This window comes from Aethalodelphis obliquidens, unplaced genomic scaffold (assembly GCF_003676395.1).
Source record: "Aethalodelphis obliquidens isolate GAN/ISIS:26980383/991018 unplaced genomic scaffold, ASM367639v1 scaffold21, whole genome shotgun sequence".
Classification (NCBI taxonomy): domain Eukaryota; kingdom Metazoa; phylum Chordata; class Mammalia; order Artiodactyla; family Delphinidae; genus Aethalodelphis; species Aethalodelphis obliquidens.
Genome location: NW_020837965.1, coordinates 28041998 through 28058791, shown reverse-complemented (window position 1 = coordinate 28058791; position 16794 = coordinate 28041998). Strand labels below are relative to the sequence as shown.

Below are 16794 nucleotides of genomic sequence, written 5' to 3'. Positions count from 1 at the left end.
GACGCAGTTAAGTGAAGGACCCTGAGGTAGGGGGATCCAGGGTCATAGGGGAGGCCGGTGTCGTCACGGGGTCCTTGTGGGGGACGGCAGGGGGTCAGAGTAGAGATGTGACAGCAGGAGGCAGAGCCCTAGAGAGAACAGGACTGCTGGCCGCTGGCCGAGAAGGTGGAGGAGGGGCCCGGAGCCGAGGCGTGCGGCCACTTCCAGCTGTTAGAGGCCAGGAAGGGGTTCTCCCCGGAGCCCCCGGGAGGCAGCCCTGCCTGTGCCTCGGCTCCAGCCCAGGGAGGCCCGCTACGGCTCCCGCCTTCACGGCTGTAGGACAGCCAGTCTGTGCCGTCTTACGCCGCCAGGCTCGCGGCGGCCTGTCCCGGCAGCCCTGGGGCCCTGACACTCAGGGTGAGGGTCTCCAGCCCGTGCTCACCTCTGAATGCGGCTCGGCGGGGTCTCCAAAGCCCCCTCATTCCCAAACCCAGAGGTGGGTTTTCAGAGGCTCCTCGTGGCTCGGGCCCCGCCCCCCCGAGCTGTCCCCCAGCCAGCCACCTCCGCCCGCACCTGCCCCCACGGGGCCCAAGGCCAGCCACCTGCACGCCCCGCTCTGGACGACGGCCCAAGTCCCTCCACTGGCCTCATGCTCCCCCGGCCGGGCGGCCACAGCGCCCTTCCAGAGGCAGAGCCCAACCACTGCACCCCTGTCTGGGACCTTCCACGGCTCCCAGTGCCCTCCGAGGGGCCCAGCACAGCCCGCTGGCTGCCCCGTGGGCTGTGGCACCCTCTTCCATCCTGTCCTTCTCGTCCTCCTGGATCCTCGGGTCTCTGCGAACAGCGCCTCGTCAGCGGGCCGCCCCGCAGCCCGGCCCCCCTCAACCGTGCCGTGTTCTTGTCCTAACGCCCTCCGAGCCCCAGTTCCACGCTGCCCGCCCCCAGCGAGCCCTCCAGACACACGGCTGAACTCCCTGTGCCTCTGAGGAACGCCCCGCCAGGCCTCACTCCAGACCCCCACCGTGCGCCCTGTCCCCAGGCCCATGGCTAGGCTGCAGGGGCCTGGTCCCGACCTACCACAAAGGGCCCCGGGACTGCAGCTGACGGGGCTGGTGTCCACGGCCAGCGTGGAATGCTCCGGAACAGTCTCACTGACGTACTTTTCCTTCTTTAAAAAAAGTGAACTGAAATTCACATCACCTTAACCGTCTTACCTTGTACACTTCGGTAGCACTTAGCACACTCACAGTGTGTGTAACCACCAGTCTCCCTAGTTCCAGAACATTCTCATCACCGGAAAGGAAACTCTGCCCCATTAAGTCACTCACTCCCTGTTCTCCCCTCCCCCAGCTCCTGGCAGCCCCCAATCTTTCTGTCCCTGTGGATTTACCTACTCTGGACGTTTCATATAAACGGATCATAGAACGTGGGGCCTTTCGTCTGCCTTCTTTCACTCAGCATGACGTCTTCAAGGCTCCTCAGTGTGGCAGCACGTGTCAGAATTTCATTCCTTTTTTAAAACAATTTTTATTGAAGCATACTTGACTTACAGTGTTGTGTTACTTTCAGGTGTACAGCAAAGTGATTCAGTTACACACATACATACATCCACTCTGTTAGATTCTTTCCCATATAGGTCATCACAGAGTATTGAGTAGAGTTCCCTGTGCTCTACAGTAGGTCCTTATTAGTTACCTATTTTATAAATAGTAGTGTGTATATGTCCATCCCAATCTCCCAATTTATCCCTCCGCCCCATCCCCCTGGTAACCATAAGTTTGTTTTCTACATCTGCGATTCTATTTGTTTTGTAAATAAGTTCATTTGTAACTCTGTGGGTTTTTTTGCCTGCGTTGGGTTCTCATCATTGCTGCACGCGCGGGCTTTTCTCTAGTTGCGGCGAGCGGGGGGCTGCTCTTCGTTGCGGTGCTTCTCATTGCAGTGGCTTCTCTTGTTGTGGAGCACGGGCTCTAGGCATGTGGGCTTCAGGAGTTGTGGCTCGTGGGCTCAGTAGTTGTCGCTCGTGGGCTCTCAAGCGCAGGCTCAGTAGTTGTGGCTTACGGGCTTAGTTGCTCCGTGGCATGTGGGATCTTCCCGGACCAGGGCTCGAACCCATGTCCCCTGCATTGGCAGGCAGATTCCCAACCACTGAGCCACGAGGGAAGTCCCTGTACCATTTTTCAGATTCCACACATAAGTGATATCATATGGTATTTGTCTTTCTCTTTCTGACTTACTTCACTCAGTATGGTAATCTGTAGGTCTATTCATGTTGCTGCAAATGGCATTATTTCCTTCTTTTTTATGACTGAGTAATGTTCCACCGTATCTAGGTATCAACCTTCTTTACCCACTCTTCTGTCATGGACACTGAGGTGCTTCCATGTCTTGGCTATTTTAAATAGTGCTGCGATGAAAACTTTCATTCCTCTTTATGGCTGAGTCACATCCTCCTGTGTGGCTAGGCCACACTGTTTATCTGGTCATCAGTTGGCGGACACGGCTTGCTCTGACCTTTTGCTATTGTGAATACTGCCAGGATCTGTTTGAGTCCGTTTCGAAGCCTTGGATAGACACCCGGGAGCAGAATTGCTGGGTCACCCAGTAACTCTATGTTTAACTGCCTGAGGAACTGCCAGGCTGCTTCTTGCAGGGGTGGCACCTTGCTGACATTCTGAAGGCACACACGTTCTGCAGTCTACGCTGCCAGCTGTCTCAGCCTGCAACAACGTCAAATGCTACTTCCCCCCAAATGTGGGCAAAACGAAGCTCTGTGGAGCTGCTGGTTCTTCCCTGCATCTGAGCTGCAGCTTCCCGGGGCCAGCCCAGCCAGTGGGCGGAGGGGCTGGGAGCAAGGCTCCTCCTTGGTCTGGGCCGCTGCTGTGCAGGCTCTGTGGCTGGTTCCCATTTTCACACAAACACAGGAGGAAATGGCCTGTGCTTGAGGGAGGGAGCACACCCTGGGTCCCGCGTGTGGAGGAAGAGGCCCGCCTGGCTGTTGGGCAGGATGGGGCCAGCTTCCAGGATGGGCTCTCTGGTGGGTGCTCACTCTGGCCTCCAGGACACTATGTGGCCAGGCCAAGGCTGGGAAGTGCACTGCCCTACAGAGTTACGGGGGTGATGGCTAGTCTCTTACGATGGCCCTTATAAACCATGTGTCCCAGGTCTCCTACCCTTGGGAAGTACCCCCCCCACCGGAATCTGGGGTGGCCAGGACTTACTTTCTGGCCCATAGGACGCAGTGCTGTCAGACGTCCCGGGATGGGTCGTGAGAAGCTTGGCCCCGTGACCGTGGGCTGGGCAGCTGCCATGGAATAGTCCCACTACTCTGAGACCGCCATGCTCCCAGGAAGCCCCAGCCGGCCACACGGAGAGGCCACGCTCGGGGAGAGGGCCAGCCAGCCACCCAACTAGGGCAGCAGACATCCTGGACATGCATCCCTCAGAAGATCCCACCCCAGCTGCTACCTGACCACACTGCAGAGAAGCCCCCAGGGGGAGCCGCTCATCTGACACAGGGCCATCCACACACCAAGACAGAGAGGAACAAAGGGGGGCTTTAAGCCACGAATTTTGGGGGTGCTTTGTTACACAGCAATGGATAACGGGGACATGGGAGTCCATTTCAAGCCCACCTGGGCTGTCCCCCCTGGGGCCATAGTTCAGAGAGCAGGTGCAGGTCAGGGCTCAGCTGCCCCACCCCACCATTTGTGCCTGTCCCTGGGGAGGCAGTGGCCGCATTTGAAGCAGGTCCTTGGGATCCACATCCAAGCAAGGAGGGGGCCCTTCCTCAGCAGGGAGGGGGCCCTTCCTCAGCAGGGAGGGGCTTCTTGGGGGAGGGAAGAGCACTTAGTTCCTGCCGAGGTGGAAGAGGGGCAGCCCCACAGACAGCGAGTGGCAGCTCCTCCCAGTGGGGCAGGCGGGGCAGGGGGACAGTCTGGCCCAGGCCAGCTCCCCGCCAGCCCGCCGGAGCCCCGCGGGGAGGGCCTGGCTCTGCCTAGACCCTGGTCCCTCTCCCTTCCCCACTCAGGCTCCTCTCACCTTGCCCTCTCTGAGAGCCTTCTCTCCCTCCACCCAGGGGCCCCTAGAGGTGTAGACACTCTCTCCCCACCACGGCGCACTTAGGACCCCGTGCGCAGCCCCGAATCCACCTCTGCCTTCCTCCTCCCGGGGCTCGGCGGCGAGGCAGCTGGGACCGCCAGCTTCTCTCTTCAGGGCCTAGTCGCTCCTTCCCTGGAGGCCCGCCCCAGCCCCGGACGACCCAGTCTCCGGATATGGTCGGCCCCAGTGGGGGAGGCGTCCGCTCGGCTCATCCCCCCCTCCCCCAGAGCTGCGCTGCGTCTCCCTCCCCCCAACCAGGACGTCCAAGTCACCCCCCGACTCCAGCACCGGCGGTCACCTCTCAGCCCGTCCCCTCCAGTTGCGCCCGCCCCGCCCCGCCGCACGCTCGGCTGACCCCCTCCCTGTTGCGGGGCCCACCTGGCGAGCCCCCCTCCCTGCTCACACCCTGCGCGACTCCAGGAGTGCCCCGCGGTCACGAGCCCCCCACGTGCACGGGGACCGGGGCAGGTGCTACCTGCGCGCTGGGCCCGCCCTCCCTGCTCGGCACCGCCCCGCGCCGCCCCGCCCCGCGCGCACCGGGCATGCCCAGAGCCCGGTGACACGCCCGCCCGCTCGAGTCCTGAGCGGACCCTGCCCGCGTCCGCCCCGGGCCCGCGCTACCCCGCGCGCCGCCATGGAGCGCATCGAGGGGGCGGCCGTGGGCCGCTGCGCAGCCTCGCCCTACCTGCTGCCGCTCACGCTGCACTACCGCCAGGTGAGCCCGCCTTCCGCGTCTTCCGCGCCTTCCGCGGCCTGACGCCGGCCCCGGACCCCGCCCACGCGCCCATGGCCCCGCCCATGGCCTCGTGACCCCGCCCCGCGGACCCCGCCTCTTCGCCGAGCGCTCTGCCCGTGAGTCCGCGTTCGCAGAGCCGTTGAGCGTCCGGCTCTGGGCAGGGACACCTCGGGGGACCACTGATTCCTCCAAGGAGGCTTTGCTGGGCCCCGGCCCTTTTTTGCGGTGGGACGTGTTGCGCGCCCCGGGGATCAGGGAAAGCTTCCTGGTGGTGGTCTCCGTTCTGGGCAGAGGAGGCTGGCGATGGAGCTGGTGAGCCCTGGGGAGCCTCTCCAGGTGGGCTGCCTGCCGGGGCGTCACCTCCTCCTGCCGGCCCGGGAAGGGAGTGCAGGACCACACCGCCTCCCGTGGCGCTGTGCAAGTAGTAGGCTCACAGGAAACACTTGTTTGTCCAGTTCGGGCCCCCACCTTTTGCTTGCCGCTCCACCGAGTTCCTCCACGCCATCCAGGTGAGGACTGCACTCCTCCGAGTCTGGTGCAGCCCCTCCCTGCCCCCTCAGTTAGGACAGGTGGTGCAGGTCTTTGGCGCCCCTCTGCCGGGCTGTCCCTGGCCTGCAGCATCCTGTGACCCCCCCTCCTCCCCAGGCCCATTACTCTCACTAACCTGTGAAGCCCTCTTGACGCCCAGCCTGACAGAGGCTGCACTCCAGTGTCGCCTCTCCCTTGTCGCTGCTGTCCCGTTGGCTCTAGGGGACAGGGAATTCCTATCCCCAGGATGGACCCAAGTTGGCAGCACCGGCTGGGGCAGAAGCCAGGGTTGGTTGAGGGCAGGGTGCAGGGACACGGAGGTTGCTGGCCTTCCCCTGGTGTTGGCCTGGGGCAGGGATGCCTAACTGTGGCTGCACAGCCTCCAGGGGCCGGGGCTCCGGGGCCAGCAGGTGGGCACAGGGTGATCCAGGCATGCAACCGCCGTGGCCTATGGCTGTGGCACCCTCCCCCACTGCCTGTGGAGTGTGGATGGGTGCTGGCAACCAAAGCTGAGCCCATGCGGGCGGTAGGCTGCGATGGACACAGGCTGGGGGCCGGGGTGGTGTTTCCCAGGGGCCATGGGACACTGGGCTGGGTGGTGAACGTCACTGTGGGGCACCTGCAGCCTTTGGTCAGTAGCCACCCATGGCCAGGGGAGACCTGGTGGATGGACAGACAGACCAGCCAGAGGCAGGGCACCCGCGTGGCTCTGAGGGGGAGGGGCTGTGTTTAAACTCCAGTCCTGTACCTCCCTCCCAGGGCCCTGGAAGATGAGCCAGGCCTGGGTCCTGACCCTCTGGGAGGGGCTGGCTGGGCCTCAGTGGGCCCCTCTGGACCTTCCCCTGCACCCTGCCTTGGCTGGACCTGAGGGTCTGACAGATGTTTTGATCTTGATCCAAGAGGGTACCTGAAACCAGCACGAGATGACACTCACCCTGGGGGAGGCTGGGGCACAGCTGGCACGTGGCAGACTGGGGGGCAGGCCTTCCCCGGAGCTCGTCCTGGGGGGTGGCTGGCCCTGGGGTGGCCAGATTGCAGGCAGGCCCAGGCTTGCCTCTTGGGGGTGGTGTCTCACAACGGCCTCCCGGGCAGCCCGACCTGCACAGGGCAGGCCATCGGCTCTCCCTCCTGCTTGGAAACCGGGGCTCCTGCCCGTCCAGAGCACCTCCGCCTTCAGGCCCAGCTCAGACCAATGTCCCCAGCTCCCCTCAGACCAGCATGCGGGCCTCTGCCTGTCAGGGCCCACTGCTGGGAATGAATGCCCTTTCTTTTCTGTGGGGCCTGGTGCAGTGTCACCTCCTCCAGGAAGTCCTCACACAGGCTGTTCCTTAGTGTCCTTCCTCTTTTGCAGCCCCGGTTGCCCTTTCGGTGTCTCTGGTGCTCAGATCCATGTGTGTTTCATGGCTCGGACGGGGCCTCAAGTGTGGGGCCAGCAGCTCGCCAGGGCGCAGGGCTGACCCAGTGGCTGAGCAAGCCGGTGGTGGGTGTCCACAGGGCTGGGCTCTAGGGCCCCAGGGCCAGCCCCATCCTCAGAGACCCCTTGGGGAGGGGTCAGGGCCAGGCGGAACAGCCCGGAGGACGGGAGCCTACCTCACCTAGTGGTGTCCCGCTGGCAGGGTTCTGGCCCCTCGTGCCCCCTGCCGGCTGGAGCCCCGTAAGCATGGGTTCTGGCCGCCCCCGGTGGTGCTGGCCCAGGCCCCGGCCCCCCGCACTGCCTTTTGTTCACTGAATGCTGCTCAGAGCCCTGGGAGCTGCTGGGACGGGGCGTCCAGGGTCGGGGAGCAGGGGGGTGGAAGGAAGTGACAGAACAGCAGGACCACAGGACACAGGACAGACAGCCCGAGACAGAAACCGGGCCGGGGAGAGGGTCATCCACTGCCCAGTCATCATCATTGAATCGTCACGTCCTGCGGGCTGAGATTCTGCCCGGCGCGGGCACACCCTTCCCCAGCTGCTCCCGGGGCTGCTGCGCTCTCCGGAGGCCCGCCTGCCCCTCCTGCCCTCCTGTCGCCCTTTGTCCAGTGGCCCAAGGGAGCTTCAGCAACGAAAACCTGATCTCTGCTCTACCCGCTTGGGACCCCTCCTGCCCCTCGCCCTGACTGTGAGGACATGTCACGCCCGCCTCTCCCCACACCCCCGTGGCCCTTCCCGCACTTGGCAGCAGCGTCGTCTCTCTGCAGCTTCTCGTGCTCACCTGTGCTGGGTGCTGGCTCATGCTGTGCCTGGGACGCCTTCCCACCCTTTGGCCCGGTTTTCCGCCTCACCCCTTGAGAGCATCAGGCTGTCCTGGACTTCCCTGCCCACCCTGGCGGCTATGCCCTGCCCCACCCGCTGCAGCTCGTCGCTCCCGAGGGGCCCCGGGGCCATGACTGGCCGGGTACGGTGGGTCTGTGTGGCCTTCTCGCTCCCTGGAGCACCTCCACCCGCGCTGCCAGCCCTTCAGCCCTCCCTGACCGCTGCCCTGCCTCTTGCAGAATGGTACCCAGAAGTCGTGGGACTTCATGAAGACCCATGACAGGTGAGGGCCCAGCCTGGCTGGTCGCCGGGGAAGCCCCAGGGTGATGTCTGCAGGGACACCGGGCCCAGGGGCACAGAGCCCCACCCGCCTCTGCGTGTCTGAAGTCCCCACTTTCCCTGTCGTCTCACTGAGGGGTCACCCGAGGCCTGGAGCCCGAGCTGGGTCCCAGCTCAGGCCACCTGGACCACCTCTTGGACCTGAGAGAAGCTGCCCAGATGCCCTTGCCCCCGAGCGTCGGAAGTAGGGGCTGGATGGCAGCGTGGCTTCAGGAGTGTGGCTGGCGGCAGCTGGCCAGCAGGGGCCACGTGTCCCGTCAGTCACCCGTCCTCAGCTGCTGCCACCCCCGGCCTGCCCAGCTGCCCAGCATGTCCTTCCCACCCCCCGGCCCCCGTCCTGCCAGCTGGAATACAGGAGGCCTGGGTCCTAGCCTGACTGTGTGACCCTGGCAAGCTGTGACCCGTCCTGGGCCTCAGTCTGCCCACCTGAGCAAGGGACACCACCTTCCTGGGTTGTGGAGGAGAGGAGGTGGGCTGGGCCCCCAGGGGGTGAGGTGAGGGGGCTGCTTCTGTGCTGAGCTGGGTCCCTCCCCCTGCAGTGTGACCATTCTCATGTTCAACTCTTCTCGAAGGAGCCTGGTGTTGGTGAAGCAGTTCAGGCCAGGTGAGGCGGCCCAAGCGGGGTGTGGGGGGAGGGGAGGCCTGCAGGCTCACGTTCAGGCCCCTGGTGTCCTAGGGTCAGAGTGCAGACGTGGGGAGAGGGCTCTAGAGGAAACTGAGGCCCGGCAAGGGGGTCTGGCCAGAGCGGGTCACGTGGAGCTGGCCACCACAGGGCGGTGACTGCGGTCTGCCTTCCCCCAACCAGCTGTGTACGCTGGCGAGGTGGAGCGCCTCTTCCCGGGGTCCCTGGCCGCCGCGGACCAGGACGGGCCCCGGGAGCTGCAGCCGGCACTGCCTGGCTCGGCAGGGGTGACATACGAGCTGTGCGCCGGCCTCGTGGACCAGCCCGGGCTCTCGCTGGAGCAGGTGGCCTGCAAGGAAGCGTGGGAGGAGTGTGGCTACCACCTGGCCCCCTCCGGCCTGCGCCGGGTCGCCACGTACAAGTGAGTGGGGCTGGGCCCGTGGGCCTGCGGGGCTGGGGAAGGGCCGTCTGTTGCCAGCGCAGCGCAGGGGCTGGGACGAGCTGCCTGGGAGGCAGTGAGCACCCCGTTCCCAGGGGTGGGCAAGCAGGGCGGTTGCTCCTTGTTTTCAACCTTCCCACGCTGGGGAAGGTTGGACGGAACGCACCTCAGGGCGCGATCTGGGCTGGAACCCGGGGCCCTCGGGGCTAGTCCTGCAGCCTGCTTGGCCCGTGCCCTCCACCGCGGCGGGGCCGCCCGGCTCTGCTCCGGGTGGCAGCTGCTGCCGACAGATGCCTCTACTTCCTGTGGGATTAAGCGCCGGGCGCTGGGGGTGGGGGTGAGTCACAGGTCTGCTCTGACAGCGGCTCAGGGGCGAGGGAAAGGCCAAGCCCTGGGCCGGGGTTGGGGGGCGAACTGCGGCTCGCCCCCGCCAAAGCCCGCCCCTCATTCCCCCCGTCCCAGGACAGGATGTCGGGGTGCAGCCCAGCCTTGGCCTGAGGATGTCACAGTGGGTCCCTGACCTTGGTGAAGTCCGGGGGCAGAAGGAGAGTCTCACGGTGTCGCCCGATGCCGAGCCCCTGGCGGCCTTCCCCAGAGGCGGAGCCGCCCTCCTCGGCCCAGCAAGGGGCCGCTCAGTGTTGGGCCTGGGCCCCCTTGGCGACACCCAGGACCTCGTCCAGGCGCCCCCGGCCTGGGAACTCAGGCCTGGGATTTCTACACCAAAGAGCCAGACATCTTGGTGTGAGGGCCTCAGTTACCTGCGGGCATCCTCCGCGTGGCTGGCCAGTGGCCACGTAGCCTCTGAGCCTTTGGGCTGGCGGTCCGGGGGGTCGGGAGGATCCAAGGGGCCTGACCTCGGGTAGGGGGTGAGCCAGCAGGCAGGCCAGGAGGAAGGCAGGTGGAGGTGCCTTGGAGGGTTGGGGTCCCCCGAGCGGGTGAGTCTGGGGGGAGTCCTGGCAGAGGCGCTGCATGGCAAAGGCTCAGGGGCAAGGGGACAAGTGGCCCTGGCCTCTGGGCTACGGCCTGATCCTGAGGGTGCTGGGTGCCGAGGAGGGCTCTGGACAGCGAGTGGCCTGCTCAGACTGCACTTTCGAGGTGAGGGTGGCTGGCTGTGCGGAGGCAGGGCCGGACGGGGCTGGCGTGGAGGCCAGGGCAGCTCTCCCTGGGAGCCCGACGGCGGGCTGCATGAGCAGGAACTTGTGCTGCCCTGGGGTGGGGCCCACGGCTTCCTTCCGTGGCCCGGGGGGGAGCCAGGCCACTCATCTGCCCGTCCCAGGTGACAAGACCCAGTGCTCGTCTGAGATCCCCCAGCTGAGGACGTGTTTGAGTGAGCAGGGAGAGGCAGTGCCCGGCCTGGCCGGGCACATTCTTCTCGGCGCCGGTGTCCGTTACACGCCGGCGGAAACTGGGACTGGAAACCCCACAGACCGCTGCTTCCATCAAAGGCGCAGGCTGTAGCTGCCGGCGGAAATGGGCTGTCAGGAAGGGTCCGAGGGAGATAAGGGGCGGGAGGGTGGAGGAAGCAGCTGGGTGAGGTCAGTCTGGGTGGGGCCCCCGCCTGGGGGTGGGGGGCTTGGGGAGTGGGAGGGAAGCTCCTCCAGCTCTGCTCCCTGCCCCATGTGCAGGGCGCACCTCGGGGCCGCGTCCACCCTGCAGGCCCCGGCTGGCCTCAGCTAACCTCCTGGGGTGGCCTGGGGTCTCCCTGATCCCCTGGACGTCTCCCCAGACACACTCTGCCTCCCCTCTCCCCCAGCAGACCACGCTCAGCCCTCCCCTCCTGTCTGTCACCCCGTCCTCATGGCCAGCTGTCACCATGGCTGCCCACTCGTTACCTCCCCCAGCACCGGTCTGGGCCCCTGCCCTCTGCCTGGGTGCCTGTTCCCCTCCTGGTGGCCAGAAGCCCCCTCCTGGCCACCACCTAGGGAGGGAGGGGACTCCTTGACAGTCCTCTCCAGCCTGTGAACCCTGGTCCTGGCCCTGGGGACCGCACCCCACCCCGCCCAGAACAGGCGTCCTGCGGGTGCCCACATGGGAGTGCTCGCAGACCCAGGCTGCGCCGGCCAGAGCCCCGGCTGCGACCCGGGGCCCGCCGTGTGGGGAGAGGCCTGGCTGAGGCCCAGCGTGAGCACAGTGTCGGTGCGCAGGACCGCCCGCCAGACTCAGCGGCTTCCAACGACGCCCATTCACAGCCTCGCGGTTGCTGGGGGTCGGCAGTCGGCTTGCTGCGGACTCGGCCCACCGCTCAGGGCCTCGCAGCCTGACCGCCAAGCTGCGGTCAGGCGTCGGCCAGGCCGAGGTCTAATCTGGGGCTGAGGCTCATCTTCCCAGCTCCCCGTGGCTGTGACTGAGGGCGCTGTCTCCCGCTGGCTGTCAGCCGGGGGCCCGTGGTCGGCTCCTAGCCCATAGGCCCTGGCACATGGCCCTCTTACAGCATGGTGGCTTACCTCATCTTCAGGTGTCTCTCTGACTCTTTCCACCTCTGACCCCTAAAACCGGCAATGAAGAGCTTGCCTGACTACGTCAGGCCCACCCAGGATCACCTCCCTTTTTGATGAACTTAAAGTCACCTGATGAGGGCCCTTAATGACATCTGCAGAATTTCTCCTCCATCACCTGACCTAACCTCATCACATGGGAGCCTAATCACGGTGGGAGGTCACATCCAACATGTTCCTAGGTTTCCCGCACACTTGAAGGGAGGAGATTACGTGGAGTGTGTACACCACAGGGGGGAATCTGGGGGGCCAGGGGGCATCCTGGAGCACTGCCTACCAGGGGCTGGAAGGAGTGGACAAGAGAGGGCTGTGGAAGGGGCAGGGGTGGCCGGCGGGGCCTGTGTGGATGCCTCAGCAGGTGCTGTCTCGACCCGTAGGTCTGGTGTGGGACTGACCAGCTCCAGCCAGACCATGTTCTACGCAGAGGTGACAGATGCCCAGCAGGGTGGCCCAGGCGGGGGCCTGGCGGAGGAGGGCGAGCTCATTGAGGTTGTGCACCTGCCCCTGGATGGCGCCCAGGCCTTCGCCGATGACCCGGATGTTCCCAAGACCCTCGGCGTCATCTTTGGTATCTCGTGGTTCCTTAGCCATGTGGCCCCTGGCCTGGGTCCCCAGTGAAGCTCCAGGCGGTCTGGACGAGCCCAGTTCTGGACACCTGCTCCGCAAACCTAATAAAGGCTGGTGTAGCTCTAGCCTGTGTCTACTGACTCCGAGCTGTGACCAGGGGGGGGGGGGGGGGGGGGGGGGGTGCGGTCTCCGTGAAAGCCCCTCAGCTCCACTGGGGCAGAAGCCTTGTCTGCAGGTTGTGCAGGGGGCAACTGGGGGTTGGCGGCTGGCAGAGGGCTAGGCCAGGCCCTGGGTAGTGCCCCAGGCTGAGTGGGGGGCAGGGAGGATGGTGCCGTGCAGTGCCACTTCTGGGGGTAGGAGAGGTTGGGGACGGGCTCAGCCATGTCAAGCGCTCAGGGCCCACTGAGTACTGGGCAATGGATGGAGCTGTGGCCTTAGGAGCGGTGGCTGCGCCAGCCACGTCAGGAGAGGATGTGGACAAACCCACAAGGCACGTGCTCCCTGCTTCTGGGGCCAGTGAGGGGTCCCCTCCGTGACTGGGGCTCTCAGTAGCCCTGTGTCCCCTGTGTTGGTGATGAGGTCTCACTCCACCTGCCAACCTGTGTGTGGGGTAGCCTGAAAGCCCCATAGGACCCCTGCCTTGCACACCGGCACGCACTTGGGGCCGCAGGAGGGCTGGATGTCTGCTCAGCCAGGCACCGAGTAAGACCTCCGTACATAACGGGTGGGCTGGAGCCCACCGTGAAGAATGTGTGCTGGTCACCATGGTCATGGGCATGTGTGGGCGTGGCTGGGCCATCAGTTGGGGATGAGGGCCCAGCCTGAGGGCCAGGCAGGCTTCTTGGAGGGAAGGCCGGCCTGACCTCTTCTGAGGGTGGTGACCTGGCCCGGCCTTTTCCCAGAGGCCCCCAAATCCTCTGGTCAGCCCCTTGGGCAGTGCCCTAGGGGATGGGATGGGGGCAGCCTGGGTCATGGTCCACTGACCCTGGAGCGGGCAAGGGGATGCTGCCCGGCAGGCAGGTGGGGACTGGGGAGCTGGAGTGACTGCGTGCCCTGTGCCCAGTGTCCCCTGGGACTGGGCCCTGGGCTGGAATGCTAGAGCATGCCAAGGCAGGACATGCTGCCCTGGCTTCCGCTGAGACCCTGCTGTCAGGTGGGGGTACTTCCCCGGGGCCGCGGCCACCCTGCCCTCCTGTGCCCCCAGGCAGGCGGGCACTTTCCTTCCTGCTGGCCTTCGGAGTGTGTGTGGCTGAGCCCCACCGGGAGTGGCTCAGTGCCAACAGCCCCCGAGCCTGGCATTCGAGGCTGCCTTGGGACAGCTGCGCCCAAGGGGCCCACTCAGGCAGCATCACCTGTATGCAAATGCCGGCTGTGACCCAGGTGGGGCCACCCAGGTGGGGCCTCCTGGGAGCCCAGCCCGGCACTGACACGCTGCTGGGGAGGGGCACTCAGGCACGGGTGTGCGTCCAGGGGGCCGGCAGGGTCGCGCTGCACTGGGGTCTTGAGCAGCCCAGCTCCGCCCCGTCCAGAGGAGGCCTAGTGGGCCGCCCCGGGCCCCAGGACACCTGGAGAATTCCCAGGGCAGCACGGCCCACCCTGCCTGTGTCTTGCGGACTGCCTGATACTCACCTGAGCTCCGCTGGCCTTCTGGGCTGGGCTGCAGGCGCTGCCCACCCTCTCAGAGGGGCCCCTAGTGGGTACTGGCTGGGGCTGGGGGCTGTCTGTGCCCTGGGGAGCATGCCGGGCTCCAGCCTGGCGGGGCGGGGGGTGGGGGCAGGGCCGCGGACTTGGGTGCAGTCCAGCCCCGCACTCTGCTTGGCAGCCCGACGGGGCGGGTCAGCAGGCACCGCCGCCGGACCTAATGGAGCTGGCATCCATTTCCCGGCACAGGGGTGGGGGGGCTGTAACCGGAAACTCCCCTCCCTGGCCGCTATATTTAGCACCGCAGAACACGGGCGGAAGCGCAGCTCACTCCTGAGCCCAGCCGGCTCTGTCCAAACGCCCAGGAGCTTGCACCCCGGCCTGGTCCTGAAGCCCCCTGGCCAGGCGGAGAGGCCTCCACCTCGTCCGTGCCTTGTCCGGCACAAGTTGAGACCCATCCCAGAACTCGCCTGGTGTCAGGCGCTTGGAGAGGGAGCCCTCGGGTTAGGGGGCAGGTGGGGCGGGGAGACTGAGGGCTGTTGTGGTCCAGTGGGCCCCAGAACAACGCTGGGGGTCCTCCTGGAAGAGGCAGGGCAGCCTGGCCCAGCAAGGGAAGAGGCAGGAGCCTGGCTGCCTCTGGATCTCCGGCCCTCTGGCCCAAGGGGTGCAGAAATCCCTGTAGGAGGGGACCCCAGGAGGGAGGATCCCCTCTGCCAGCAGCCCCAATGCCTTCCCTCAAGAGGCCAGCTTCGTGTCTTGAACCTCTCCTGGGTCCCTTAGGTCTGGGCTGTGGCTTCTAGGGGCAGGAGGGGGAAGGGGACCATGAGCGCGAGGGGTTTCTGTTTCCTGGGCCGGGAGGCAGGGACCCGTCCCATTCCCAAAGGGCCTGGCTGGAGGCAGATGGGGCCGGACCACTGTCTCCCCAGGGTCGCAGGGCGGGCGGGGGCTCCCTGTATCCCTGAGGCAGGGTTGGCCAGTGGGAAGGGCTCCAGGGCGGCCGCGTCCCCTGGCAGGTGGAGGTGGAACCTTGAGATGCGTGAGCATCCCTCACTGGTGCCTTCGTGCCGAAGACGTCCCTGAGCAGGGGAAGAGCCTCAGCTGAAGCGCAGCAGCTTCTGGAACTGCCGCACAGCAAGCCCAGCGTCAGCCACACCACCCGCCATGTGAGCTAGTCCAGGCCATCGTCTCCTCCCACAGCTGGCCAGGAGCAGGAAGCTTCGGACGAGGGAGGGGCGCGCGGCGGGGGCTCTTCTCCAGATTCCGCCCCTTACTTGCGCTGGAAGTGCCCCCTCCCCACCTCTCCACAGCCAGGCCGGCCGCCGGCCCCTCTCCTTTGCGCTACGGCAGTGGCCGCCTATGGCCTCCCTGTCTGACCTCGCCCTGTGCTGCCCCTCCCCCCAAGCCAGGGATCTTTGTGACAACGTAAATCACAAACGTGCAGCCCAACCCAGCTCAGCTGCTTTCTGTGACTTCCCGTCAGTCTTAGCAGGAAGACTCTAGCCAGGCAGGCCCAGCACAGCCGGCACTCACCACCACCTCCAGCCTCCCCCTCTGCCCCTCACCTGCTCTGCCCTGGCCATGTGTTCTCCTCAGCCCCAGGGCCTTTGCATGTGCTCTTCCCAGCCCCTCACCTGGCTGACCCTGGCCTGCCCTCTGGGTCTTAGCAGGCTTCTTCCCCATGTGCTGCTGCATGCCTCACCCTTACAGTTTGCTGTTCTGCATTGTTTGTCTATGTTCTCTGCCCACCCCACCCCCCAGCCCCCACTGGCTGTGTCAGCCTTGCTCACTGCTCAATGAGTGCAGGAGAGCGGTGGGTGTAGGACAGCGGGCATGGGCAGGGTTGGAGCCCTGGACCCCTGGGACAGAGCCTCCAGTACTCAGTACTGTCTCTGGGCCAGAGCAGAGGAGGAAGCCTCTCCCCGGGGAACCCCCTGTCCCCACAGCAGTAACCGCTGCCCACCCTCAGGAAGACAGCAACTGGAAGGCTCTGAACACAGCTCACATTCCCTTATTTGGTGGGGGTCACTGTGCATGGCGGTGCCTGGCTTGTGTCCTGCCCCCTCCCAGCCTACAGAGGGGCTCAGGTAGGGATGGGCGCTTGGAGTGAGCAAAGCCAGGCCCATTCCTTTAGGCCCCTGAGGCCTGGACCCGCAGGCTGGGCGGTGAAACCAGGGCATTAGGCCCCTTAGGCTGCTGCTGCGCCTACATATCCTAGTGTGAGAGGGGGCAGTGCCTGTGCTCCTGAGTTCCTTCTGCCATTGCCCTTGCCCCTGAACCTGGCCTCCTTCAAAGCTCTCTTCCTCCAGGAAGGCTTCCAGCCCCACGCCACCCCCCAAATTGTAGCAGTGACTAGCTCCAGGCAGGGGTTGCACCCCCAGCATCCAGCCCAGGGCCGGAGGAGCCAGGGGAATGAAGAAAGCCCAGTTACTACGGAGGTTGAGCGGGAAGACCCCTTTGGACCGAAGCGGTATCCCTAACGGCAAAGGCGAGCTCCAGCCCTGAAAGGGACGCTGACTGGCGGAGAGGCTGGGATGTTTGGAGACAAGGAGCCTCGGCGGGGGCGAGGCGAGGCGAGGTTACTCCAGTAGAGGGCAACAAGGTGATGACAGAGGGTGGGATATGGGGGCCTGGCGACCGGGACAGCAGCCGGAGCCTCTTTGGGCGGCCCTCACCTTGTCCATTTGGGGGTGCACTACCGTCCTTTATTCGCCCCGCCCCGCCCAAGCCCCGACACCCAGCCTGGGCGTTCCTCGAAAGTATGGCCTGGCGAGCCCCGCACCAGCACCGAACTGGGCACACAGTCTGCGCGGAGGAACATTCGTTCCCTGGCTTCCTGACCCCCCCCTCCACCGGCAGTGAGGCGGGGAGGGCCGGGGCGTGGGAGGGGAGCAGCGCCCCCTGCGGCCGGAGTGGAGGTGGTTGGAGTGGAGGCGGTAGGAGCGGCACGGATGGGGGCACTCACAGGGGAAGGGAGTCGCGCAGTAGGGCCGGGCAGGCTCGGGTCCCAGGCCGCGCCTGCCCCGCGTGGGGCCGAGCCCTGATTTGTGCAGGAGGCAGCATCTCCTTTGGGACCGCGAGCAGCGCGGCGGCGGCGCACCGATAGGAGAGGACC

At 65.5% G+C, this 16794-nt stretch overlaps 1 protein-coding gene across 4 annotated transcripts; it reads left to right on the top strand.

Annotated features, from left to right (window-relative positions):
- Positions 1-4370: 4370 nt before the first annotated feature.
- On the top strand, positions 4371-12166 carry NUDT14 (nudix hydrolase 14). Of its 4 annotated transcripts, XM_027120785.1 has the most exons (6): positions 4371-4795; positions 7525-7721; positions 7819-7862; positions 8458-8522; positions 8724-8961; positions 9437-10973. In XM_027120785.1, exons 2-6 carry the CDS (start codon positions 7659-7661, stop codon positions 9840-9842), a joined length of 816 nt encoding a protein of 271 aa, XP_026976586.1. In that variant the 5' UTR covers positions 4371-4795; positions 7525-7658; the 3' UTR covers positions 9843-10973. The 4 variants fall into 4 exon arrangements, with proteins under 4 accessions (XP_026976586.1, XP_026976585.1, XP_026976588.1 ...); XM_027120784.1 differs by lacking the exon at positions 7525-7721 and having other exon boundaries at positions 4379-4795; XM_027120787.1 differs by lacking the exon at positions 7525-7721 and having other exon boundaries at positions 4399-4795; positions 10256-10973.
- The last annotated feature ends 4628 nt before the right edge of the window (positions 12167-16794 follow it).

Excerpts from the sequence above, each read along its gene's own strand:
- NUDT14 (XM_027120784.1), top strand. The coding sequence starts at position 4,715 with ATGGAGCGCATCGAGGGGGCGGCCGTGGGCCGCTGCGCAGCCTCGCCC. Across the intron at positions 7,863-8,457 it reads TTCATGAAGACCCATGACAG|TGTGACCATTCTCATGTTCA; the intron begins GTGAGGGCCCAG and ends CTCCCCCTGCAG. Across the intron at positions 8,523-8,723 it reads GGTGAAGCAGTTCAGGCCAG|CTGTGTACGCTGGCGAGGTG; the intron begins GTGAGGCGGCCC and ends TCCCCCAACCAG.